At 38.0% G+C, this 26,894-nt stretch overlaps 1 protein-coding gene across 1 annotated transcript in view; it reads left to right on the top strand.

Moving 5' to 3' along the window:
• The window catches only part of DDX10 (DEAD-box helicase 10), a 158,800-nt gene that overhangs the window by 104,737 nt on the left and 27,169 nt on the right, over window positions 1-26,894 (top strand). Inside the window, exon 16 of the mRNA XM_086881915.1 lies at window positions 9,475-9,531. Coding sequence (XP_086738041.1) covers window positions 9,475-9,531 — 57 coding nt within the window. The remainder of the gene's footprint in view (window positions 1-9,474; window positions 9,532-26,894) is intronic.

The raw sequence follows: 26,894 nt of genomic DNA, 5'->3' as shown, positions 1-26,894 counted from the left end.
GGATAGAAGTAAATAAAACTCTGAGGTATAATTGTAATGTAATTAATGCTTACTGACATTTTTGGCAGCAAAGTAAATTTTAGCAGTTGAGCACAAAGGAAGGACAGGAGTACTGATCAAGATGATATAAAAATAATTCTGCAATAATGGCTATTTAATGAAAGCCATTTGAAATGTGTAAAATGTTATAAACAACAATAATGGGAAAAGTGAATAAACTATTCAGAACATGTTTTGGCACTCCATTTTTCAAGTTTTCAGCTGAAAGTGCAGTGTTGTTAGGAGGAAAATAGTGGTGGAGAGGGATTCATCTCACTACTTAATAACCTCTCTTTCCCTGTACTAATGCAAGCTCAGAAAAATGCCCGTTGGTGCTGAAGAAAAAATGAATAGGAGCCTTATTTCTTACCTCTCTTTCCCATGAGTAAGATATGCTGTGAATTTTGAATGATCCATGTGAGAAAAAGGCTAGAAATATTTTTTAAATATAATTTTATTTGGGCAGTGTTAGTAGAAATCAAGCTGAGACTGTCTTCAGGGGTCTGATACTGCAAGATGCAGTTGTTCTCTACCTCCCTGGAAGACTTTAAACAAATATATTTATAGAGAGATGACTCAGTTAGACTGCGGGTGATGGGGGATCTTTCTGAAGATACTGCACTGTATCACAAGTCTGTATTTTAAATGTAATATATACTTAGTATTTTTGAGACTCCTTGCACAGTCTTCTGGGGATACTGATGTTGCTCGAAGGAATCTGGAGATATTTTGTGGCCCTTGTGCCACTGAAATGATCTTGATTTGTACCACTTGAAGTTTAGGGCTATATGTTCTCAAAGTTTTGCTTATGCTGCTCTTAATTCAGTAGAAAAAAAAGAATTATTTTAAAAACTGTACTGAAACAGATTACCTCTCTTTGTTTTGTCTCCTGTGCCCTAAATGCATTTGTTAGTGGCATAGTGCATAATTTTAATGAGGAGGAAACACTGCAATGTTTCACTCCTTGTGTGTTTGCTCTCCCAAATATTATTATTCTATTAACTGTTTCCAAGGCTAAAAGAGAAAATTCTTTGTACCAGGTTTTATGTAAGGACTATCATAAAATAAATAGCTTTCAGTTTCGTGAAGAGAATATTGAATTCTGATTAAAATTCATTTTTGAAAATGGGAGATCGCAGACTGGTACAGGAAGCCAAATCCCTTGGGTTTGAACTCAGGTGGTTTCATCTGCAGGTGTTTTTGATGAAGCCTGCTGCTATTCCAGGCTGCAGAACGAGCCCCCTGCACGTGCATTGCACAGAGGGGCACAGACAAGATATCTCTGTGGATATCCACAGAAACAAGAGAGGCTGCACTCACATAAACAGACACAGCACAGGCAGCACATGCTTATTTCTTCTTGTTGGCTGATAAGGGCTGATGTTTACCAGCAGGACTAAGAAGATCCCACTGCTTTGATCGTTAAGCACACTCACCAATACATTACATAGTAGAGTGGACCCTAAATAATGTTCAGTTTCATACCTACATCATAGGGCCCTTGTGTAATCACTGACCTTGGGCTTTTCCATGTGCTGGTCTTTCTGCTCAGTCTCACAGTGCCTTTCAAATATTCCATTTTAAGTTTGCTCTTTCCTGTGAGACTGATAAACATAGATAACCTGTTTTCTCTTTTTCTTACCAGTTGCAAAGTTCTGTGTGGACCTTCCCAAGGTTGTGCTTGTGTGGTTCCTTTAGTGTTCATCTGTCAGTGACTTAGGACTTCACATCTTTTGCTATTGTCTGCCTTAGTGCTCATTAGGGTTAGTGCCTTTCATACTCACTTTATTACTTTTTCTCCTTCTTGTTTTTGTCTCATCCTTATAAACCACATTTTTACTTTCAGGGTATCCCTACCACCAAGGTATCTCGTGCTACACTGCATTCCTTGGCGTTTGCTTCCTGGTGTAATGCTCTAGCCTTTATCTCTCTCCAAGCTCTGGCCCCTGCTTCCATCTTCACCCCTTTCCTTGGCTGAGCCGTAGCCCAGATGGGAAAGCTCTCAGGGGAGAGCACCCTAGGGCTACTCCTTCCTTTGGCAGCCCCGTTCCAAACAGAACTTCATGCTCTCCGCCTGCTTTTGCAAGCAATTTAAACTTACTCGATTTATAGTTTTATAAAATAATTTTAAAAGTTCTAGTGTATTGTAATAAATCATTGACTACCATATATACCGTGCTCAAGAAATGGAAAAGGCTCCCCAGGGATTTTCTTTATTTTATAAAATAGATGTTATATAACACAAGCCATTCAATATGGTTGAAAATAAATTTTCCCATGAAAAACAGTATTTTTAGTTTGAAATCAATCATTAGATTTATTCTGAAGAAGGGTTGTGTCATATTTCCAAGGAAGTAATCTGAAGGAGTAAAAAATTGCAATGCAGGATTATAATCTTTATTAAATAAAGCACCTGAATAGTCCTGCACTTTGAAGTGGAATTTGTCAGATTACCCTGTGTACAGTTGGTTTCATGTGGTGCTGGGTGAGAATGACAAAATTCTCTCACGTAAAGAATATGCCAGCGTAGGAGCAAAATATAGAGGCAAGGAGGTTACTGCTGAGAGGAGCATTCAGCTGAACAGCAAAGAAAAGTATAGGTGGAGAGATGTGTAAAAAAAATCAAAATATTACTTTGTTAGAAAGCCTATTTGAGCCCTTCCATAGCTTTTGTGTGCAGACAGTGCTGCTGTTACGCTCCAAATGCAGAGCTATTGAGATACAGGGGATGGACACTGAGATGTTGGTTGACAAGCATCCTGTTTCAGCCTTAGCAGCAGCATCCATCTGGTCTCCCTGTGGTGCCAGTGGAGGCAAGGGCTTACTTATCTTTCACTTCAACAGCTGAATGGGCTACACTTAGAGCTTGAAGTGTCCTTGGATATTTTCTAGGAGTCTTGCAGCAAAATCAGGGTTCTTGACCTCATCGTACTGATGTGAAAAATAAGAAAATGAGATCACCGATGACAGAATATTCTGAGTTGAAAGGGACCCACAAGGACTATTGAATCCAGCTCTGAAGTGAATGGCCCATATGGTGTTTGAACCCACAGCCTTGGTGTTACTAGCACCAGGCTCTAACCAGCTGGTTTGTGTACACACTATTCAGATGAATTCTGAGAGGATACAGCTGTGGGTGGAGGCTGAGGTAATTCAGGCATAACCTTAAAGTGGGGCTTTACCAGCCCTAGTGCTGTAAGGGATGTTCCATGCCAAGCTGCTTGTTCTGCTGGAGGATGTACTGGAGGAACTGCCCAAAATGTTGGTCTCTGTCTGTCAGGCTCTGGGAGGCAGCCTTGCAGCTTTTCACAGGAGCTGCACCCTTTGTTTGCTGAAGATTTGTGTACCTTCTGTACCTTTCTGCCTTCTCTCAGACCTGGTATTTGGGCTGGGTGTTTCTTTATGGGTGGCTGCATAAAGACAGCTTAAGAGTGTGTGACCTCTACAGATAATGAATTTTTAACTCTTTCATTTTAAATGAAATTTGAACTCTTAAGCAGCATCATCCCTTGAAAACCTAAAGCAGCAACAAAATGAGATGAAGGGCATCACTGCTAATTTTCCTCTATTTCTCTCTAGAGTATATTAGCATGGTTTGCAATACAACTTGCATTGATTTGTTGTTAAGATTTTTGTTCACAGCTTTAAGCATTACTTTTAAACAGTATTAACTAGCTTCATTAATCATATAATTCTGTTGAAACTGTATTTTGAATTAGTGTTACCTTTATCTCTCACTGTGTGTGTTTATGTATGTGTAGGTTCAGTCTCACCACTCTCACAGTAAACAATTTCTTTGTAATAGTTAATCTTAACTTAGTCTCTTTCAATTTAAAACCTTTTTCCCTTGTCCTGCCCAATACATGTCATTGTAAAAAGTTCCTTTCCAGCTGACTTACTGGAAGGCCACAATAAGGTCTCCCCAGAGCCTTCGCTTCTTTAAGCTGAACAACCCAAAATCCCTCAGCCTGTCTCCACTGCAGATATTTTCTATCTTCTATCTGATCATCTTTGCAGCCTTCTCTGTACTCTCTCCCAGAGGTCCATGTGCTCCCTGTGCTGGCACCCCAGAGCTGGATGCAGGGTTCCAGGTAGGGTCTGAGCAGAGCAGAGGGGCAGAATCCCCTCCCTGGCCCTGCTGCCCACGCTGCTCTGGATGCAGCCCAGGACACCTTTGCCTTTCTGGGCTGGGAGTGCACACTGACAGCTCATGGCCAGCCTCTCATCCATATACATTTTAAACCAACTCACTTAAAAGTTTCAGAAAAACTTTCTATCCTTAAAACATACTCAGTGCGTTCAGGTCTAAGTGGAAAAAGAATAATTTTGATCTTTCTCCACTGGTTTCCTGTGCTGGTTTTGTTCCAAAAATGTCTTTTTAAGGGTCAGTTTCTGTAAGCTTCTGTTTTCTTCTTTTTAATGAGAATGCCTTTTTTCCACTGCCTCTAAGACTTTTCCCAGTTCTAGTTTAATGTTTAAAATTGTCCCTGTGCTCTTTTTCACATGCCTTTGATGCCTACTCTGTGTTGCCTTAAATTGGTGATTACTAGGTGTTTCAGTATCCGTGGCTTTAAGGTAAACATTGGCTTTACAGATGAGGCTTACATAATTATGTTTATATAGTTTGTTGCTTGAAGAGATTATTTAATAGGTTTCTAAAACCAAACATTGAGATTCCAAAAAACTTCACAACAAAACAAACACAAAACAATAAAAAAACTTTTGCTTTTTTTTCTTCAAGGTATTAAGATTGGTTTATTTAATGGTAATCAATTTAACTTAATTTCCAGGTTTTTTTTAAAAAAAATTATATTCAAGGAAATACTAATAAGTTGATTCAGTTTTATCTTGGAGTTAGGAATGTTAGTTTGTTTTGGTAGTTGGAGAAATGCTTGTGTGTAGACGGTTTTCTAGTCTCTGTAAGGAGAAATATTAAGCTACATAGCAGTATAAATGTAGCAATGATCATGAGCACGTAAACAATTCAAGCTTGGTGTAAAATCTTGGGGTAGAAAAATGTGGGAAACATGTTTATTAAGTAAGTTTTCAAAGCATATTTGTGCTTCAAAATTTTGTTGGAAGCAGCTCTTGGCTATTGAAATGCCACTATATGAGAGCTGCTCTGAACTTCTGAACAACTCTGTTTTCTGCAGCACAACTGGCTGAATTTAGCTGTGTCCCACTAAAATAACAAGAGATAGTCAGATACCAAGACATGGTATCAGGTTCCAGTATTGACCAATTGCAAATGACAGCCAGATTTTTCCAGGCAATGGAGTGATTTATTCCAGGACACGGTCCCTGAAGATCTGTTGTGTGGTAAACCATTACATCAGCTGTTAAATAGAATGGGTTGGTAGCTCCAAATTATGGCATCAGTATGTAAAGGAATAGTTATTGAAAATCTAGTGTGAAAATGATGGATCAAAACCTGAGGGAGTTCTTGAGTATTTAAATAAAGACTTCAGAGGACTCAGATGAGCATGAAATTTTTACAGGAAATAGATTTGCCACAGGCTTTTTTAATTCTCTCGGAGCTAAATATGCCGTAATACGCATTAGTTGTGTTGAGTGAAACTTTTTTTTTGACTTCAGGTAAGGAAATGTAAGAGGTCAGTGAAATTTTAGGGTGGGAAAACTGCAGTTTATCAGATAAAAGAATTGAATGTAAATCTGACCTCTGCATAAATTCTTTAAAAGATAGGAGATTTTATTGTACAAATTTCTTACACATTAAAAAAGCGAGAAGAAAAATTACTGTATGAAACAAAACTGTTTGTAATAGAAATAACAGAAATAAATGCTGCATTTTTTTATATTGCAGTAAACCCTCTGTGAAATGTAAAACTAACTCTTAAATGTAGAAAGAGGAGAGTCCAAGGAAGAGGAGATTTCCTTTGGGAGGGAAGAACTCTCAAAATTGCTAGACTTAATTTTTTTATAACTAAAAACTTGGGATTTAAACTCTCTATTTATGTGTCTTTCACACATTCCTTACCTCTCCAGCTAGAGAGAGCTGCCATGCTGCTATTCATTATTTTTTGTCTCAAGTTGAGAATATGGAATGTAAATGTTAAAATATTTAAGTGTGTTGGAGTTTTAAGAATTAAATGGGGTACGAATTTTTGTTTTAAAACCCAGCAGTAGGAGGAGGGGAAATTAAATGTGAAAAGAAGCCAGTGGCAGACTTCTTAACTTCACAGTTAAGAATAGCGAGTAGTTCTTCCATATATTATACATGGCTTTATTCATGGTTTGGGATCCTTTTAGGCAGAGCTGTTTCTGTTGTCAGTTCTAGTGCAGAAAAGGTAGAAGACTTACAACTCTTCTTTAAGGGCAAATGATTTAGCCATATTACATGACGATGGCTAAAAATTTTCATCCCTTTGATTTCTGAGGTTATAACCATCATTTTTAAGTAGCTTTGTAAGTGTGAAGAAAAAAAGATAATTTGCAGTAAATTTTAAAAGGTCTGACCAAGAAGGTCTCTGACCTATGTTATACTATTAATGAAAAACTAAATGAAAAGAATATAATACTATATATAGAATATAATAGAATATGTAGAATATGAACCCAATGTGGGTTTGTGGAAATTAGGTGTATAGTGAGTTGTATTTATATGTTTTTATCAGAGCAGAACCTGGTTTGTAAATACGTCTGTGAAATACACTGGAACTTCTGCATGGCTTTTCACTTGGGTGTTCTGATTAGTAAATTAACATGTCACAAATTAAATGGACCAAAACCTCTGACAGTGGCCTTAAGTTAAAGCAAGAGATTCAGTCCAGCATGGTTTTATGGGGATTTTTTCTGTGTGAGAGCAGTCAGTCTGTGGCACAGGCTGGCCAGAGGTGATGGGCAGTCTCCAGCCTTGGGATTTTGAAATGGCTGGACAAAGCCTTGTGCAGTATGACCTCACCTCTTTTGTAAGCAGGAGGTTGGACCAGAGACCCCTCATGTTCTTTCCACTTGGAATGATCCTGTGACCCTGTGAATGCCCAGTGTTGTTTGGAGTGTGTTAGTGTCAAGCCGCAGAGGCAGGCCTGATGAGGACATTGGCTTCTGAAATGCACTCCTAACTCCAGCTCAGTGCCACCATACCTGCACTCTGCAAAATCTACTTTTGTTTCTTGTTGACAAAGATCCAAACCCTCTCTCCCCCGTTTCTGGGGAAAAAAAAGGAGATCTTGACAACATCTCCTGGTGATTGCTTCTCTGTCTTGTTTTTCTCTTGTGCTCCTTATTTCAGACCTATTAACTTCAGAATTTTTTGTGTCTTCACCATTCTTTAGAGACTAAAGTACATAATGCTGTCTGTGTACACTTCTTCTGTGTCCTTATGTCAATCTTCTGCTTTCATAGCTGTCTTCTGGGTGCTCTGTTATAAATCCCTTGAGGAGGAACTTTGCTGCTATATTTGCTCAAGTCTGTATCTGCAGTTAAAACACATTTCATACACTATAGAATTTTCCTATCAGAATTTTTCTATCCAAAATTTTCTAGACTGTCCAAGTTAAAAGTTGCTTTCTTACATGTGATGTATTACTTTCTAGCTGTGTTCTCTCTGTTTTTGAGGGGTAAAGTTTGAATATTACCACAGTTTTAGCAGAAAATTGAGATAGCCCCGATGGTTACCCCGAAGAGTGGAGAATGTGCAGCATTTAAAGTGGAGGAAATGGAAAACTTAAGTAAATAATTACAAAAACAAAAGTAAAAGTGATCAGAAACTTATATAAATTTGACTTGGGAGTGAAGGAATCGTAACATGGATGATCATGTTATAACCATGATGCATCGGTCTACTTTATTGGAGGAACTGCATGTAGAGCAGACAGTATTTGGTTGTGGATTTTGTTGTCCCATATGATGCACTTGTGGACTTAAATTTAATTATTTTTTCTCTCTCTCTTTTTTTTTTTTTTTTTTTTTTATTCTTTAATATATCTGAAATAATAAGACAGCTGTGGGTTTTTTGTTTTGTGGTTTGTTTTTTGTTTTTTTTTACAGCATGCATTGAAGTCTGTATTGAGTTGTTCAAGTCAGACAGCTTTGCACAAAGCATTGGGGAATTGTTTCGTTTTGATTTGGAGAGAAGAGGCTGACTTCTGCATAAAGGGATTTTGAAAATAAGCTAACGCTTTTGTTGTTGAGGCAATTGGGAGAATAGAAAATGGCATATACCAGAGAAATGTCTCAAAAGCCCCTGAATTTCGACACCAACTTTGAAAATCTTGGTGGCTGTGCTCTCCTTTTCCCATGTCTGCAGTCAGACACTGCTTTTCCAAAGAACTTTGTGTCATACCTTCCAATATGTTTCGGCAGCATCATTGTGATGAAGTGGCACTGGGACTGCTGAAGCTGTAGCTTTCTCATTACTCCCATGAGTGAGCTGATATGTAACTGCTCTTCAGCCTTCTCTGTGTTGAAGTGCTGACCCTGGACTGATGTTAATTTCTCCTTTTATGTGGACTCAAGTCTAAATGTGCTGTTGTGAGGATGGCCTATATTGCTCAGAGAAACAGAGTTGTATTTCAGAAACATTTTTATGCTAGCATAGAAGATTTTCAATACCAATGTCATCAGCATCACTAAGACAAGAAGAGGGAGCCATGTGCTTTTCTAGAGGATGTGCTCTCACCTGAATATCTGTCCTTTCCTCATGAAATACAGAATTTAAAGGATGTTCAATTGCAAGGACCTGACCATATAAATTAAGAGATAATACTTCAGTTGGTGTAAGAATAAACAAAACAAGCAGCAGTAAATGTCATTTGATTTAAATATCTTGGGCACTTCTGTGTGCTGACAGATCTAGCAGGCAGCTTTGGATGAGTTTTATGACTGCATTTAGGTAATTTTCCTGTAGCAGAATCATTTTGGTAAAGAGAACTTTGTAGTGGTTTCTGAATCGATGCAATTACTAAGCAAATGCTTTTGTAAAGTGTTTGTTGGTAATGGAGATATGAAAGGGTTAAGATGTTTTGGCTTTCACTCTCCAGTTACTTCAGCAATTCTGCTTAGGAAAATTTTCAGTTTAGTTTGTTAAGTGGATTTGATTTCATTTTAAGTCACTGAGGAAAAAAGAAAAATTGTATCTCTTAGTACCATTTTAACTACCTTATTTTACAGACTAATACTTACTCTGTTAAATTCCTCAGCTGCATTATTCCTTTAAGAGTAATAAGTCTGGGTAAAATACAAGCTTCAATCATTCTTGTAGTTTTATGATTTCCTTTAAGAGCAAGAAGAATGAGTAGTATCTCATTCAGATTTTTCATTTATTGTTTCCAATAACATGTAGGGTGAATACCACCAGTCTAACATGTATGCTTTAAAAATATCTAGATGGCTCAACAATAATCTTAAAATATTAAAAAAAAATAATAACAATGCAGGAGTTTGCTTTAAAATGATACATCTTGTTTATTTCAGGAGAAGAGGTTAAAAGAAAAAGCTGCAAGGAGAGAAGCCAGGAATAAGAATGCACAGGTAAGGGGTTTTGTTGTTTTGATCAAGCTACTGGTTGAGGTTTGAAACAGTTTTTAAATCGATTCATTCCTTTCTTTAATAAGCAATGTTGTGATTAACGGCTCTTTAAAGTAATTTTCTGTTTACTTGTCTTTTCTTACTCCCTTGCTCTGATGTGGTTGTAATAACTTGGTATAGAAGGATTCAGATAAAGCATGAATATGTATGTTTGTGTGTGTATAAATACACATAATAATGTGTAATAATTATTTACATAATTTATTAAAATAATAATTTAATAATGTAAAATGTGTGTAAGCCTTTTGGAATTTCGTCCTCTTCATTATGTGTATCAGGTGAGTTGCAATTTCAGCTGAAGTACTGATGCCATTTTTTTCTCTGACTTGGGTCATGTTTTATAGTTTGCAGGCAGTGAGATTATTTTTTTGTGTGCCAAATCTCGCTCCAACCTTTTGCTGCTGAACTTTTTTTTTAAATAGCAAGTATTTACATTGAAGTTGATTCCTTCCCCTCATTACCCCAAACAAAACCTTTGTTTTCTTTTTCTTCATTTGTATATTACTTATTTCCTGGAGGCTGTTCCAGTTTTTCATGTTGCTTGGTTTGCCATAAACTGAGGCTTCATTCAGCTTCAGTGATTTTTTTGGAATATGGACATAGCAATGTAGTTTCTCACACTGCATCTACTTTTGCTACACATGAATAGTTACAGTTTCTTCTTGGCAGTCGGCAAATATCTTACTCCCTTGAGAAAATTGATAATGTTGTTTGTCCGATTTTTGCAAGCTGGCTGTGCTCTGGGAGGCTTAAGTATAGGACGATGTTTCATTGTGTATCTCTGAAGTGGAAAGTAATTACAGTTTCAGATGAAAAGCCTAGTTATACTAAGTTTTAAGTATGATTCTGCCTTCAAAGATGGCAAGCTATGAGAGCTGTTGGCATGATGACTCCCCAATCAAGCAATAGAAATTTTCTGCCTGTAATTGAATGTATAAAGATGCATACTTTTTAAAGTATTTAGCAAGCATTTTAGGAAAATTATGGAATGAATAATTAACAAACATTTTAATAAAGAGAGAAAACACTGATCAAATCAGGCTGTATCATATTCATGAATACTGCTTGTTAATTGTGCCTCTTTTTAAGGAATAAAATGTTGTTCAGCAGCTGTGGAAAGAAATCCATTTCCTTCAAAATGATCTGCTTGCTGATGTACATCTCCTATCCTGTTCTTGACCAAGCAAATGAATCTGTCAGTGCTATTGGAAAGTGAAGTTGATCCCTGTTGAGGAATGATTTGTGAGTGTGTGGGGGGGGTGGTTGTGTGTCCATGGGCATGATATGGGTTGAATGTGGAACCTTAGCCCCAAGCCCACAATTTTATGCACCTCTGCCTCTCTTCTGTGCAGCATTTGTGCTTGGAAAGCTCATTTATTAGCGTTGGTCTGGTGTGAGATTGGCACATGCTCTCCTTGTGGGTACCAGCTGTGTAAACCTGCTATTGCTTCGACTTCATTTTATTCCTGGAGCATTTAGTTCACTCTCTGCAAGAAGGTGCAAGCCTCAGGTGCTGACATGTCTCCTTGGTGAAGACTATTGGGCTTTTCCTGTTGTTTAGAGGCTATTCTTGCCAGAACCCTGTGCAGCCGAGTCCTGTCATTTTCAGTGTGGCTCATTTCAGGGAAAATACTTCCACTGGGAAAGGCTGCCAGCTTGGACCTGGGCTGTTCATGCCTGGAAGTGGAAGGGAGCAGTAGACAGTAGATAAAGGTGCCAGTTTCTGTCGGCTGGGTGTCTAAGGAATTAATTAAGAACACTGCCTGCTTCACAGGATCTTAGACATGAAGCCATAGTAGTTGAAGCTCTCTGTAGTCTCTGGGGGATATGACTCAAGCACCTCGTACAAGATACCCAGGGGAATTAAGAAGGAAGAAACAGTAAAACACAGAAACTATTGAAACTTAAACCAGTTGAGAAAATATATGCTCCCTAAATCAGGAGCATTCAAAAAATGTTATCATTTTTTCTACTGCTTTCATGATATGGCTTGTGACCCACTTACTCTGCCATACACTACTCCTTTTAATTAGTAATTAGTGATGTTTTCTTGAAAGGGAAAGCAACAAGGAGAGCCAAAAAAGTATAAAAGGCATTTTAGCCATGTTAATGCAGTTTAGCAGTTGGAGAAAAGGACTAGATCAACAATTATAGGTAGCCAGCCACCTCTGAGCAGCTGTGGTCATAATTTGTTTTCCACATCTATCTGCTTTATCCCCTTGTTTGTTTTATTAACTGTTTCCCTCATGTTACAAACTGCTTGGGTTACAAAGCATTATTTTGCTGTCTTTTACTAGTACACAGCCCACCAGGTCTGACATGACCAAAACAGAAATTTGCTTTCCAATTCTTAGTATTAAAGAATAATTCTTTGTGAATTTAGGGGGAAAAAAAAAAAAAATACAGGAGAGAAGGACATCCTCCCTTTTCCTCTGGTGCTGCAGGAGCAATTGCAGGGAAGATTTTGCTCAGCCTTTGTTATGCTGGGACAAACCAGGCTTGCTGCAGCTGGAATTTACTAACCAAATTCTGGCACGCTCTGCTGAGTGTGCCTGAGCAGGAGATCAGATAAGTTGGTAGCTGCAGTGTTATTGACACCTTGGATAAATCTCCATGCAATAAATAAACTAAGTAAGAAGTGAAGACTCTTAAAGGATGCTTTGGAGAAAGTATTTCTAGGTATTTATGACCATGAATTAAATTTTCGTGCAAAAGGATGTGAAAACAGATAAAAGAAGTCTTCTCATATATTCTTATTGAAGAAAAAAATGTAGGGTTTTGGTAATTTTTTTATCGTAAGATGTTTAATTGTCTCCCATTTTATGAAAATTTGATGTGATATGTACAAATGCAGTGTTTTTTAAGATGAAAGAAGCACATACTTTGTCCTCAGTAATGATTAAATTATAGTCCTCAAACAAATTTTGATACTGTTTACTTGAAGATAGTGTGGAGAAAATTAGGCAAGAAGTCTTTTGAGCAAGAAGTAAAGCACTGAGCAGCAGCAGCAGCTGCCCTGGGACAGGAGCTGGGTGTTACTCAATGAAGCCAGCCCCTGACACCAAGCAGAGCATCCCTGTGCTTGTGGCTTTCCACTTTTTCTTCTAGAATCTACACATACTGATTTCTTAATCTGTGTGAAGAACTTTCAGGTTTCAACCATTACTTAGAGGTCCTTGCTCTCCTAGCAACTGTTAGCTGCGATGAAGCTAAACAGGACTGTATTTCTCCTCTAGTGATTTTAGTCTTTTGCTACCCTGATGCCTTAGAGTGCTACTGATGTGTTGAGAATTATGAAATAAGGAAGATTTTGATTTCTTTTAAATAAAATTGCTTTAGTAGGAAAGGAATTTTATGTGAGCAGCTAAATAGGTCTGTGCTTCAAGGTGGGGGAGCAGAGCAGGAGTCAGGAGAAGGTGCTGTTCCCTGCCCAGCACTGATGTCCCAGGTGATCCTCAACTATCAGCTCCTAGCACCATGCAAGAAGTGGTAACTAGTCCCTAGAAGAAAGCATTGGTTGCTGTCTGCTAGAAATAGTTTGGACGTCATCTGTAAGCAGTGTCAGGAAGTAAAACTTGCTCAGTCATGATGGTTTGGTGCACTGATTCTGGTTTTGGCAGTCCTATAGCAGTTGCACCATGCTGGTGTCCAAAGCAAAACAAAAACCTGAAGAAGCTCTGACTAGCAGAGCAAGAGCTATTTATCCAGGGTCTGCAAGAAAAATGTAGCCTGCTGAAAACTTAGAGAAATCCAGCTTGAACACATATTCCTTATTGAGATGTTTTTTCGTATTTTCACTGGACAAAATTGAGGGTAGAGATTCTAACCCTGCTGGAAAACTGACTTGTGGAAGAACTCCAAGAGCTTGGTTGTCAGGGGTGCTTTTTCTCAGGAATAAATACTTGCTGAATAATTGTAGAACATTAAAAGATCAACAGCAACAGCAGGATAATAAATATGCTTTAGCTTCTCTCCACCCTTTCTCTCCTGTTCTCTCCTTAGTATATTTTGCTATTCCCAGAGGAATTAGTGCTTTCATATGAAGGTCTACAAAATATATACTATATATATATATTATTTAAGATTTTTCAGAGTTGCAATGAATCTTTCTACTGTTATGAAAGGATTTATATGAGCACATCTACAAAATACATGCGGGTGAGCAGGGGGCACATAGTTTTAGATATGGCAGATTCAGGCATTGATACCTGCCCATATCACATCACTGCAAGCTGTAATGCTCAATATAGCATTCTCTTTTCTGTATTTTGTCCCATACTCTGTTGAGATTTTAACCAGAAAAATGCTTGAACACACCATTTTGTTTTGATTTCCAGCACCCCCAGGGAAATTGAGATACACTTGCCAAATGTAGCTCAAGAAGTCTTTGCACCATGTGGGAAAATTTAAACAGGAAAGGGAAAGTCAAAGCCCTTGGGTAGGCGTGGCTGATAATCTACTCATAGAAATACACACTTCAGAATGTTGTGAAAATGCTTCATCCATTGTGGATAATTCCTGTAGTTACTGGGATTGTATTACCTCTGCTTCTGCCTTGAATTTACCTTTTCTTGAGATCTAGCCCATGGCTTGTGCTTAGGCTGGAGATGCTGGATTCACTGTGAAAGTAATATCAGTGTGGAAAAGAGATTTACAGGAGTGAAGGAGGAATTTGATCTGTGTCTCCTGTGAATCCATATTCCCAAATTCCCTTGATCACAGGGGTCACTGAGTATTCTTGTGTATTCTTGAGTGGAAGTCTCATGGGATACCTGATAGTGGTGATGATGCATTCTGGATCACTTCTTATGACCCTCTCATGGATGGTGTTGAGGAGGCTCCCTGTGATTTCTGGAGCTGGAGCAGGGTTTCAGGGCCAGAACATTCTGATGCTGAAATTGGGGAGTTTGTTGTTCTTAAGGAGGAGAGAGTTGTGTTTTGCTGGTGTAACTTCAGGACAGGCTATGTCTTGTCACTGCTGTTTGACAATCTGCAGAGGACTTAAAATTATTCTTCATCAGTAATTATTTTTTATTCTGAATACCACAAAGAACAGCAAAAAATGAGGTAACGTTCATCTGCAAAAACTTCCAGTGTGTTTAGTGTGGGGAGCTTACAGCTGAAATTACCATGTCAATTTTATCCCTTTTAATAAGTCAAACTTATTTCTTAAAACAATCTCATTAACCTTAGTTTAGAAGTAGTTCTGATTTGTTAACTCTTGCATTCTGTATGCATATCCAAAAGCTGTAAGTAGCTTTATTTATTCAATGCAAAGTTCGACTGTTTTGAATTTCCTTGAGAAGCTCTGTGAATAAACACAGTAATTTGGGGTATGAACATCTTAACCTACTAATTTAGTCATTTCATTTCAAAGTCAAGTTGTGAAATGGAAAATGAATTCCTGATTCTGAACTACTCCTATGCTGAAACATTTTTTAAAATCAAAAGTATTCTACAATATTTTAAGTTAATATTTGGAAATGGGTATTATGTGCCTGTATGGAAATGTTACCTGTATTTTGCTTTTTGAAAATAACATATTTAAAATAACATATAATATAACAATTGAATTGCTTTAAGTAAAGCTATAATAAGTCCTGTCTTTTCCACAAATAAGAATTTATATGATTAAACCAATATTTTGGTGTTGTGGCCCTGAACAAGTTACAAGTAAGGATGCTGATAGATTGATTTGCCAGTTACACGTAGTTCTGTAAACCTTTTCATTGCAGCCAATAGCACACTAAGGATTTCAAACATATTTATCAGATTGACCATTTAAACTAATTGACCATGGCTATAGCAATTGAATTTTGAGAGTATAATGTTCACAACTGTTATTTTTAATCTCATGTGGTATGTGATGAGGGTTTGCTGCTCTACATGCCAAAAGCTGATGTTTTACCAGTCACTGAGGTTATTTCTTCATAGGCTTGGCACAAAAGCATATTAGTGGGTCTGTTGACCTTGCAAATACTCTTCTATTCTCTGAAGGTCTGCTGGGATGAGGTAGATGCACAGTGGATCAACACAAGTGCATCTCCATTACCATATGTGATATACCTATACTTATTCCTTGTTTTACTTATTCCTTGTTTTGTCTTCACTTGCAAGTGAAGACAAAATTTATGGTGAAGAGAGGAAGCTTCTATTTTCTTCAGACTTTTGGGGATTTTGTCTAATATTGGTGGGTTGCAGTTCTAGGGGAGCTTTTGATGAAAGATGTAATATGGATTTAGAAGAACAGATTAACCCGATTTCTGGCATGTTAGGAGCACAAAGGTTATTGTCTTACTTGATTGTAAATGATCGTTTAAAATTTCTAGGGCAATACTGATGAAATTTCTCCAGTAGACTCCAGGAATATGACACTGTTTAATTTGTTGTTCTTCAGGAAAACCTTTTGTTTTTAGAATGTTTGAGTAAGTTCGGTATCATTGGAACAGGGGTTTTGGTGACAACTGCTGAGCTTCAGAGCTTTCAGTGTGTTAAAGACTACACAATTTTATTTTTTCCAGCATCAACAATATTTTGGCATTTTTTGGGGAAAAGAAACAGGTTTTCTTATTGAAAGTTTTGCCTATGAAAATTGCAAACTGAATAAATATGCATTTCACTCTTCCTCGTGACTTATGTGTGTTTGTAATCATTTATTTGTATCATACAGTTACAAATAACCCTTGGTAGTTGTAGAATTGAGGAATGCTTTTACAGCTTTCCACCCAGGTTCTTGTATGGGGCTCAGCAAAGACCTGAGTGTTTACTTGAGTTGCTGCTTCAGATCCATCCCTCTTTAGAGCAAATATGTTACTCTGCTTCCTTCTTACTCTTCCTGTCTCCGTGGATGTTTGGAACAGGATTCCACCATCAGGTTCCTGCATATGGCAGTGTGGTGGAGCACAGGGAACGCAATTCAAGAGCTCTCCTAGTCTTGCACAGCGGCATCATTTCTTCCTGGCTTTCAAAATTTCTTGTTCAGTTTCTTCATTGGTTTAACACCCTCCTCAATAGTCTCTGTCTGAGCAGAGCATGGAAGATTTGCTTTGCCCCTCCCTGACTCTGGCCAAGGAATAAGAGACGATAGACAGTACTGGAGCAGCATATCTACCAGTTTGAAAAGAAGAAAAGCAATAAAGATGTTCTAAAATGTTATAAACCTTTCTCTGAGGGTTTTCATCTTAGTAAATAGACCACTAGATGAAATTAATTTTAATGATACTTCATCTCTTCATCTGCTCCATGTTACTCGTTAATAGTGTTTAGTAACCAGTGTTTGAAATTTCTTTCCCTCTAAAGCACAAAATTTAAAGCTGTTACTCCAAGCTCATTTGCTGTGTTCCATACATGTGTGGAACAGCAAGCTGTTGTTTATTAATGTGGAGTTCTTCTTGCCTTTGGCTCACCACAGTCCTTTGATGCTACAATCAACACAGTACAGAAGAATTCCCTGGAACTGAGTTCCAGAGATCTTTACCCTTCTTTCCACCTCTTCACATTATCCTGAAGAAGTGGGAAACTCCAGCCAAAGCAGACATGATGATCTTAGGCTTACAGCAGCTTTCACACAAAGCTTTTATTTAGGAAATGGGTATTCTCTCTGCGTTGGGAGTCTTGTCCTGTTCTGTTGTGAAAAGCCAGGTGTATTCACATTCCCCAATTCTGTCCATATAAATATTGCACTGATGATTGCATTTCACAAGTAGACTGTATCAGATTGTTCAAACTTATTTATTTTGCACCTTGGTGTGTGCTGATAGTACTCTGAGCTGCTTTGCAGCTTTATTTGTTTGAAACATTCTTAGATTATAGACTTGAGATGCAGGAGTTCTACTTTGCTCTGTACTTCAGATGTGAACTTAAGAATGAGTTAATTGACTGATGAGCAGGGGTAAACTTTCAGATGTGTTTTGATGACATCCTCATGCAGCAAGCAGTGGTATTTAGTTTTAAATTAAGCAGTTCTGTTTTCTCATTATCCCCCCTGTTTATATTCTTGGTATGTGTTGCTTGCAGTGTTGTACATAGTCTGCTTATAGCAGTCATAATTGCTACTAGTGATGAAAATTGATTAGTGCAATCAGAAAACTTTTATCTGCATTCTGACTGATAATGCTACAGTTACCAACGTCTTAAAATTCTTCTGGCTGTTTTTTCAGAATGCTCTAGGGTCATGCAGTCACCAGGATTCCAGTTTCTTTATGCTGATCTTATGTGAGCATTAAGAGAAAGAAAAAGCTTTTGGTTGTTCTCTCAAATATATTTTTTCCCCGAGTTTTTAAAGCTTTAATGTTTTGTCAGTTCTCCCTTGCCAAATACACTAGAGCAGGAGTAGTGCAATATCCCTTGTTTTACCACGGTGTGCAGAGATTTTAATAAGTTTTCTGTCCTTTCATGCTATCAGCTGCATAGATAAACCAAGGAGTTCATCAATAAGCAATGCCAAGCTAGTAACTAACATGTGGTTCTTTAACAGCTTATGGGAAATCTGGTAGGTCCATGCTTCCCCAAATGAAGATCCATCTTGTATGGAGTCTGGTAGGATCTGGGTCTTTCTGTGTAGGTTCCCTCTGTGTTTCTTTCTTTTCTGTAATGCCTAATGTTTATTTTTACTCTTTTTTTGTTTTGTTAGTTTGTTTTTCAGTTGTTTTGTTTTGTTTTGTTTATTCCTCTGGTCTTTCATGATTTTTTTTGTGGACTTACAGGTTTCTTATCTCTTGCTGTTTCCTTATCCTGTTTTCTGTTTCTTTTGAGTAGCTAAATTCAAGCTACTGTTGCATCTATTTGGTTACTTTCTGCTGTGGGAAAACCAAGAGCAGAAGCAAAGGGGAATTACCAAGAAGAAAGATAATAGCATCATCTAGTAGCAAAGCCTTAGGAGATGTGCTCAGTATTTTAGAGTAAAGTTTTGATGGTTTTCTTTTTGTTCATTTTGTTTTTTTCATACTGTAAGGTCTCATATTTTTCAGACATTTCTTCAAATGAATATATAGTGGTAATATTTTGCTGAGCCGTTGCTAGGATTCAAGGTTTAAAAGATGCCTCTGTCCAAATGAAGGTGCAAACGAGACCGTATACCAAAGTCAGTGGTAGAGATCTTATTTAACAGTAAATGTGACATACAGGGAGGAGTGGTGGGTGAAGAGAAAGAGGTAAGTAGAGAGTCACCACCATATAGGTCCTGCAGTGTTCTGCTGGCCCTTTTTCTTCTGGTCTTCTCTGTGATGGGGGTCCTGGAGTGTTCTTATGGAGGCGTCACTTTTGTAGTGTTGAGGTCCCAGGTTTACACAGAGTGTAGGTGTGTTACTGCAGCTGGAGCTGCATGTGTGTAAGGAATTGCTTCCTTTCTCACAGTTCGTTGTGGTGAGAATTTTGGTAGATAGACAACTGATCCTTCCTCATACTTTAAGGAAAATACTTAAAAATAAGTAGAATTTTCTTATAAGCAGTTTTGCAAAGCAAACAGTTATGGCTGATAATAAGGTAAGTTGAGCATATGTCAGTAAGGCAGTCAGCAGCATGTAATAGGATTAGACCTGCTTTATACAAGTATATTACTCTCCTCTCTTCATTCTCTTTGGACAATCTGCCAAGGCTTTGAAATTTTCAGCAAGAAAAATTCTGTGTGGACAAGGGCGGGTGATTGATTAATAACAGTCACAGTAAGCATGCATTTACATGATGTACATGGGTGGCTGTTTAAGGTGAAAGCTCATAAAGATCATTAGGTTTCAAAATAAATGGCAATATCAATCCATTTACTTTGCTAATTCATATGCTGTTAAAAATGCCAAAACTTATTAGCATTTTTTAATTTCCCACCACCTAATATTCTAATAGACTATGTATCTACAAAAGTGGTGCTAAAGGTCATTATAACTATTCAAGGTATTTACTAACTTAAGAAATACATAGAATTTATGAAATTCATTCTTCTTAGTAGGTACCTGTGCAGCATAACTCTATGAATAAAACCAAAGGTTTTTGTTTATGAATTAATTTAATTCATAGCCAACCAAATCAGAGTAGGATAATGAGAAAATTAGAACATCTTTAAACACCTTCTCCCAACCCCTCCCAGCTTCCTGGGCTTAACTTCAATCCTGAGTTCTCTACCCCAAGCAGGACGAGTGGGCTGTTAATGTGGCTGTGATCGGTTCATCACACAGCATGAGTTTCCTCCCAGGGGAGACAGTCCCCCGTGGACTTCTCCAGCATGAGTCCTTCCCCCAAGCTACAGTTCCTCACAGAGTGCTCCAGTGTGGGTCTCTTCCACAGGGTGCAGTCCTTCATAAGCAGGATGCTGCAGCATGGATCCCCCATGGAGTCACAAGCCCTTCCAACAAACCTGCTCCAGTGTGGGCTCCTCTCTCCATGGGGCCACAGGTTCTGTTGTTGTGGGTGAGAGGGGGAGCTTCAGACAAAGTTTATTAGAGAAGTCATCCACTGAGTCATGAGGTGCAGAGAGGACCCCCTTCCTTTCTCATCTCTTTTGCAGAGGGAAGCCTTGGTGAGGCTGGATCTGATCTTAGCCCCAGACTATCAGCTCTTTAAATAACTTTGTCCTACAGGATTAAAGATAGCAAATCAGATATAATTATGTAAAATGAATTATTTATTATGACAAATGATTAGATAAAAGATTTTAATCAGAATTATTTACTACACAGTATAAAAGCTAAAACTGCTAGTACCATTTAATATAGTATAGTGCTCTATGTTAAAGCAATTATATGAAAGCTAGCAAAAAGAAAGTTATTAAATAGAGATTGATGTAACTCACCATACCAACAGTTGTGGGCAGATCTCTTTCACTCAGCCTGGAGGAGTATCTGTGAAGGGACATTCCCACTTCAAAGAAGGGAACTTCGTACACACAGTCCAAGAAGGAATATGTTAAAACGACCTAAGTTATGAAAGTGGACTGGACTGCTACAGTGTGAAGTGATTGACTGCTGGTTACATGTCTTCAGGTCATCTTAGGGACTTATCATCCAAGTCTTTTTTTCTCACTATCAGGGTTTTAGTTTGGGGTTGGTGAGGCAGACAGGTTTTAGCACAATTCAGTGCCCCCTCTCAGTCCACCACTAATAGTCATTGTTTGAGTTGTTTGACCACATTCCAAGGGTGAAGAGCCCTCCTACATCTGCCAGGAGCCTTCTGGATGTGTGCTTCCCACAAGGTTTACAGCCTCTTTCAGGCATCCATCTGCTGTGACTTGGTGTTCTCCACAGGCTACAGGTGAGTCTCTGCTCCCCCATGGAGCTCCGTGGGCTGCACGTGGACTCGCCATGGTGCACCATGGAATGGAGGAAAATTTCTGCTCCGGCGTCAGGGCACTTCCTCCCTGTCCTTCTGTGCTCAGTGTCTGGAGGGCTGTTTCTCACAGATTTTCTCATGCCTCTTCAGCTGCAGCTGTGCAGTTTTTCTTCCTTCTTTTAACTAGGTTATCGCAGAGGCACTGCCACCATTGCTGATGGGCTTGATTTTGTCCAGTGGCAGATCTACCTTGTAGCTGGCTGGCATTGGCTCTGTTGAACAGGGGGGCAGCTTCTGCTGGGTTCTCTCAGAAGCTCCTGCTGTAGCTCCCCTCACTCCCAAAACCTTGTCATGCAAACCCAAGACAGGGCCCCAGCTGACAGATATAAAGCAAAGAAAGAGCTAAAATTAGAAGAGGTAAAAATAGAGGTTGGGAAGCTGCCTGATTGATCTTACAAGCAACACATTTATGCTGAATTCTGTCAGTTAGGTTTGTTGTATTTGTTAGGTCAGAATGTGGCTCAGAGTTCACAGAAAAGCAAAAGGTGTCATGCTGAAAAACATTCATTTAAAATTTGTTTTGAAACCTATAAAAATGGACATGTCTTTTAAATTGTTGGTATGGCCAGGCTGTTTGGATTTGTCCCATGATAGAAGGACCAGATCACTGTTTCAGCCTCAAGACAGGAAGACAAATTATTTATTAACTTTGAAGGTAGTTTATTTAGAAGTTATCAGAAATATTCAACTGTATGATGCAGTTGGTGAAAGGACTTTTGATTTCATAGTATTGCAGTGCAGAAAGAAATTTGCTAGTGAGTGTGTCTGTGGAGGAATTCCATCCAGTTCCCTCTGTTGCCAGTGAATGCAGAGTTTGTCTGTACCATGGCAGAAAGATTGGTCCTGTATTTGATTTCCCTTTTTCAGAGTTGCCAAATGGACATAGGTAAGGAGTAAGCTTGGGGCTATACCCTGCAGGATGCTGGCTTCACTGTATGAATGTGTTTATTCATTAAAAGCTAGACAGCTTTTTTTTGTTTTTGTCCTCTTCTGAGACTGACCTGCTCTGACTGCCATGTGTTGAAAGCACTTCCTGCATAGTCAGCAAAGGGATTATTGAGAGGTCTTCCTCTAATTCATCCTGAACTGTTTTTTAATGTCTCCACTCGCATAATTAATAATGCCAATGATACTGAAAATTTCAGAAAACACCTAAATGTAGATAAAGAGCAAGAGATTAGTGCAGATATCTTATTCACCAACTAAAATCTGAATTCTGTTAATTTGTCCTACTTACAATGAGTTGACATACTTAATTCATTACGATAAAATTGATGAGATTAGTTTTTCAGGTGCTAAAGAAAATCTCCTGCGTTGTTTGTTCTGAAAGGCATTTGAAGGACAATTTTCTGTGTAATTCTTTAGGCATTGCATTTCAAACCCAGTCTTCAGTTGAAATTGTTTTCAGATTTTTACAGATTCTGTAATTTTACAAATTGCTAACTGCATTTGAGTGTCAGACACTGAGTGAATTAAACTCCTAGAAGGCTTCTTGGTAGCAGCATAAAGAGTATTAAAAAGATTAATACAGCCTGCATATATAGAAGTGCTTGGGGGTTTTCTGTGTCACTAAGAACATTCACAGTAGCATCAAAGTATTCTAGACTTCTGAAAGAATATCACTTTGTAAAACTGCCTAAAAGATGCATAAATATCACTGTACCTAAAAAAGATGGTTAAAAGAATATTAGATACCTAAATGACTGTATAATCCAGGGGTCTGATCTGTCTCAATAAGCAGGTATTGACTTAAGGATGTAAGGATGATTTTGTGGCCATCTGAGACCTATATTATTCTAGAGGATTTCCATCTTAAAATCTATGAATATAAGGATGGATTCCTGTGTTTAAGGATTCTGTTTCTGCTTCAGATTTTGATCTTTTTTTATGTTAGCAAGAGGAATCAGAAAAATCTTGTTCAGTTCTGATTCTTGATAGTCAGAACAAAGATAATGACTCAGTAGCCCATTTTCATTGATGGATAATATCTAGTGAAGTCTTTTCCAGACAGTAAATGGTATGCCAGTTTTGGAGCAGGTCTGTAAGTCCGTCTGGAGAAATGAGGTAGACCAACGTGACTTTTACAAGTGGGCAGGGAGTGCCCCTGGCTGGGATAGAAGATTAGCAGCTTTGGTCTGAGTGGATCTGCTGAAGCATTTCTAATTGAGAAGTAGAAACTAGGAGGAGAGTGATTCACTTAATTCTTGTTGATGTTCTCTTTTAATAACTTCCAGAGAAAGGCAAAATACAGTGTAAGCTTTCTAGCCAGCTTGTATAATGAGTTTTAGTTCCCTCTCTAATCTGGTACAGTGACTCCTACTGATCATGCTGTTATTTGCTGTCTCATTTTAAGCCTGAAGTTAAAATATTAATAACAGTACTAATAAAATACCAATTCTCAGAAATACTGTACTTTTACTGTGTATGAGAAATGCTGCCATAGTCTTTTGGTTTCATGTATTCTGTGTGTCTTCTGGCTACAGCCTGAGCAACGGGGTCCCAGGAGGAAGAGCAAGCTGTTTCTTCAGTAGGTAGTGACAGTAAGACTTTCCCTGGTTGCTGAAGTCATGGAATGAAAGAGTGGTTTGGGTTGGAAGGGGCTTTAAAGGTTATCTGGTTCTAACTCTACTGCCATGGGCAGAGATACCTTCCAGTAGACCAGATTGCTCAGAGCTCCATCCAGCCTGGCACTGACCACTTCCAGCCATGGGGAATCCACAGCTTCTCTAGGAAACCTCTTCTAGTAAGTCTGGAAGTATTCCAGAAAAGGAGACTATTTTTTAATCATGTGTGCTATTGGACAAAGATGATTTTGTCACAGTGACACATTTATGTTGTATATAAATTGTTCTGAAGTTTTATAATTTTTTTAATGCATGTCATGTAGACCTCAAAGCAGACTATTTTCAATATTATCTCTAGAATATGCACTAGAGAATAGTTTCAAACACACAGCGAGAAATTGAAATTTTAGAGTTTGGCTTTATTTGTTTGCTTGTTTATTCTGCTTTGTGGTGATGTTGAGTAGGACTTGTGCTTTGTCCCTCTGCACTCTGATGTCTAAAATTACCTTTGGCAGTTAGATGCTTAGTGTGTTTGAAGTTGTCTTAATATAATACTGTCCTCAGAAAGGACTTTCAGCTCAAGCATATTTTCAGATATTTGAGTCACGAGCTCAATACTAGAATGAAATAGTGTCATAAACGGTATTAAAAAGAATGAGCTACTTGCCCTGATATTTTTGCCCTGATGTGTGTCACTATAAAAGAAAACCACACATCATCTTTCCAGAACCTTTTACTCTCTTCCTGGCTCTTAATTGGTAGATTGAAAGATCAGGTAGATCTACAGCTGCTAGAGCTATTAATCTGTTACCTTCACCATTCATTGGAAATACCTTCAGTCTGTTTTTGCTTTTAGGCAGCTGTAAAATGCTGAAGATGTCAGCACAGAAGTCACTTTGCCCCTCAACCACTACAGATGTGATTTTACTGTAATTAAAATACATGCACTGTAATTATGGTATTTGTAAGCAAAGATAATGAGTTGCCTGTTGAAAAATTGTGTCAAATACTTCTGTATTGCAATACCAACGACCATATAACTTAGTGAAGGAGTAGGAAATACCCTCTGTAATTCTAGTCATATTTTCCAAGCTGGCCTTAGAACTGCTTTCTTACTGTATGGAGCTTATAAACCAAATGAGTCTTCCATAAGTCTAACTGAAGGCATTTCTAGAGCACTCATTTCTGGTGAATGCAAGTGTTATTTAAAATAGTGTTATGTAAGTCTTCGTGGACTGAATTTTTAAATTGCCATTTAGCTTTGAATTCTGAAAAGCTTTTCCTTGCAGGCTACTTTGACAAGTTAATAAACTGTTATCCAGTATGTTAGACTGTCTAAATTTTGCTGACCTTGTGACTAGTACTAAGTGCCTCATGATCTTTCAGTGTGTTTTTCTTCACAGCAGTCTGTAATCAGGATTTACTTCTGTTCACATGTGCAGGCAAGAGCAGTGGGACATATTGAGTGATTTGCTTAGTCTTTTTTTCTGACTTGGGCCTGGAGCAGAGATTTAAGCAGGTTTTTCCACTTGTCATGCTAGTTGCTTGCTTGCTTGATATTCCTTCCTCTGTCTTATCTGAAGGGTTTTTAGAAAGAGAAACAATATAAAGATGGAGTTAAAAAGGTATTGCAGTATATATGTGATGTGATGATGGTACAAGCTTTTCCTCCAGTAACTGTAGGCTAGTTAGGTTTCCACTGCTCTCTGTATCTCTTGCTGGTAACATCATCTTCCTGTTGAGAGGTATTTCCAAAGGCGTTTTCCAGGCCATGTTATTACACAGAGGGCATCAGAATTTCAGCAGCTTTGTCAATTACTTTATAATGAACTATACAAGCTGTCAGATACGTGCAGATTACAATTAAATGTGTAGATATGGATTATGGCGGCTTCTTGAAAACAAAAAGTGTTTCTGTAAATGTGTTAATCCTTTCCAGTTAGAATACTGGATACTTACAACCTTCTTAGCTTTTCACTAATTGACTGCCAGTGTTTTTATGGCACTATTGCCTGAATTAGGGCAGTAAAGTTTGCTCATCACAGTCTCAGTCCAGCAAAACACAAAAAACGTGGTACTCAAGCTCAGTAATAGATTTTACTCTCATTTTGAGAGCCAAATTGCAAAGGTATAGAAAATGCTGCTGCAATGCTTGAAAAAATCTCAAGGCTCTGAATACAGGGGGGCATCTTTTGTAGTACATATTGAAGGAGAGGATAGAGTCTGTAGCTTATATTTTATAGTTTTGCCTGAAATGTTCTGAACTCTTCCTTTGGAAGAGGATTCTTTGAAACTCTTCAGGGAAGTCACCACTGGAAATTTTGGTGCTTTCTTGTTTGTGAAGCATCCTCATGAGTCATCTTTTCTGGGAATGTATTTTAAAAGGCAGTGGAATAGATTACATAGGAGCATTCTTTATAGTCATCAGGCAGTTTGAGGAACAAATGTAATTGATAAAAATTTTTGGCCATTGCGTATCTATTTTGTAAGTTTATTCATCTGTCCTGTCTTGTAGTTTGAAAGCTATTTAAAATGAAAAATTCTGTCCTAATGCACTATTGGAGGTAAGGCCTTGACTTTATGGAAGATCTTTTTAAATGCATTTTTGAAAGGAGAACTTGCATATAGTTTCACATTTTTTAAATATCTCATGATAAACTTCAGTTTTACAGAAAGAAGTAAAGGTATTCATTTGGACAGTAGCAGTCTGTGTGTTTTCCACATCAAGATCTTCTTGTATTATATGTTCTTGTACAAAAAATTATTTTAAGGTAGCTTAATATTAGTAATACAGCTGTCTCTGAACAAAAATACTGTTTTATTAGCTGCAGATGGTCTTAAAAAGTAATTAAAATTATTCATACCAATAGCATGTGTTTCCATGGTCAAATGGTTAGAGAGGCTATCAAAAACTATATCAGTAAATTGCATTTAAAAGAATCAGGATGAGATTCATTGGTTTGACTACCATGATCAGGTCATTAAGTTAGGACTAATGTTAAAAGCAAGCTATTTGTTTATCTTTCACGTTAATACAGTAGTGATACAACCCAGTGTTAAATTTTGCTTCTGACTTTCTGTTCCTCTGGAAATTGAAGTTGGAATGTATTGCTGAGGAGAACTTAAAGTCTTTTAGCCATGCCTCAGGGGTATATTTTGCTCTTGGGTTCACAATTCAGCCTGTCACCAGATATTTTATAGATGTTTCTTTCTGTCTGAATCATGAGGATTGAGGGTTTCTTTTTGTTTTGCTCTGTAATTAGAGGAACAGCACCCTCTGAAAATGTCATTCTACAAATTTCTAGCTTTCCTGAGAACTAGGAAAAACCTTTCTGTGGTGTTTCATAGCTGTGTTTTTTGGTACTTGTGGAGGATCTGAGGTTTCTCATGTAAAGTTTTGTGAGGTGTTTTAGCGTGTGACAG

This window comes from Cyanistes caeruleus, chromosome 3 (genome assembly GCF_971803275.1).
Source record: "Cyanistes caeruleus chromosome 3, bCyaCae1.hap1.1, whole genome shotgun sequence".
Classification (NCBI taxonomy): Eukaryota; Metazoa; Chordata; class Aves; order Passeriformes; family Paridae; genus Cyanistes; species Cyanistes caeruleus.
This window is presented reverse-complemented; position numbering and strand designations above follow the sequence as displayed.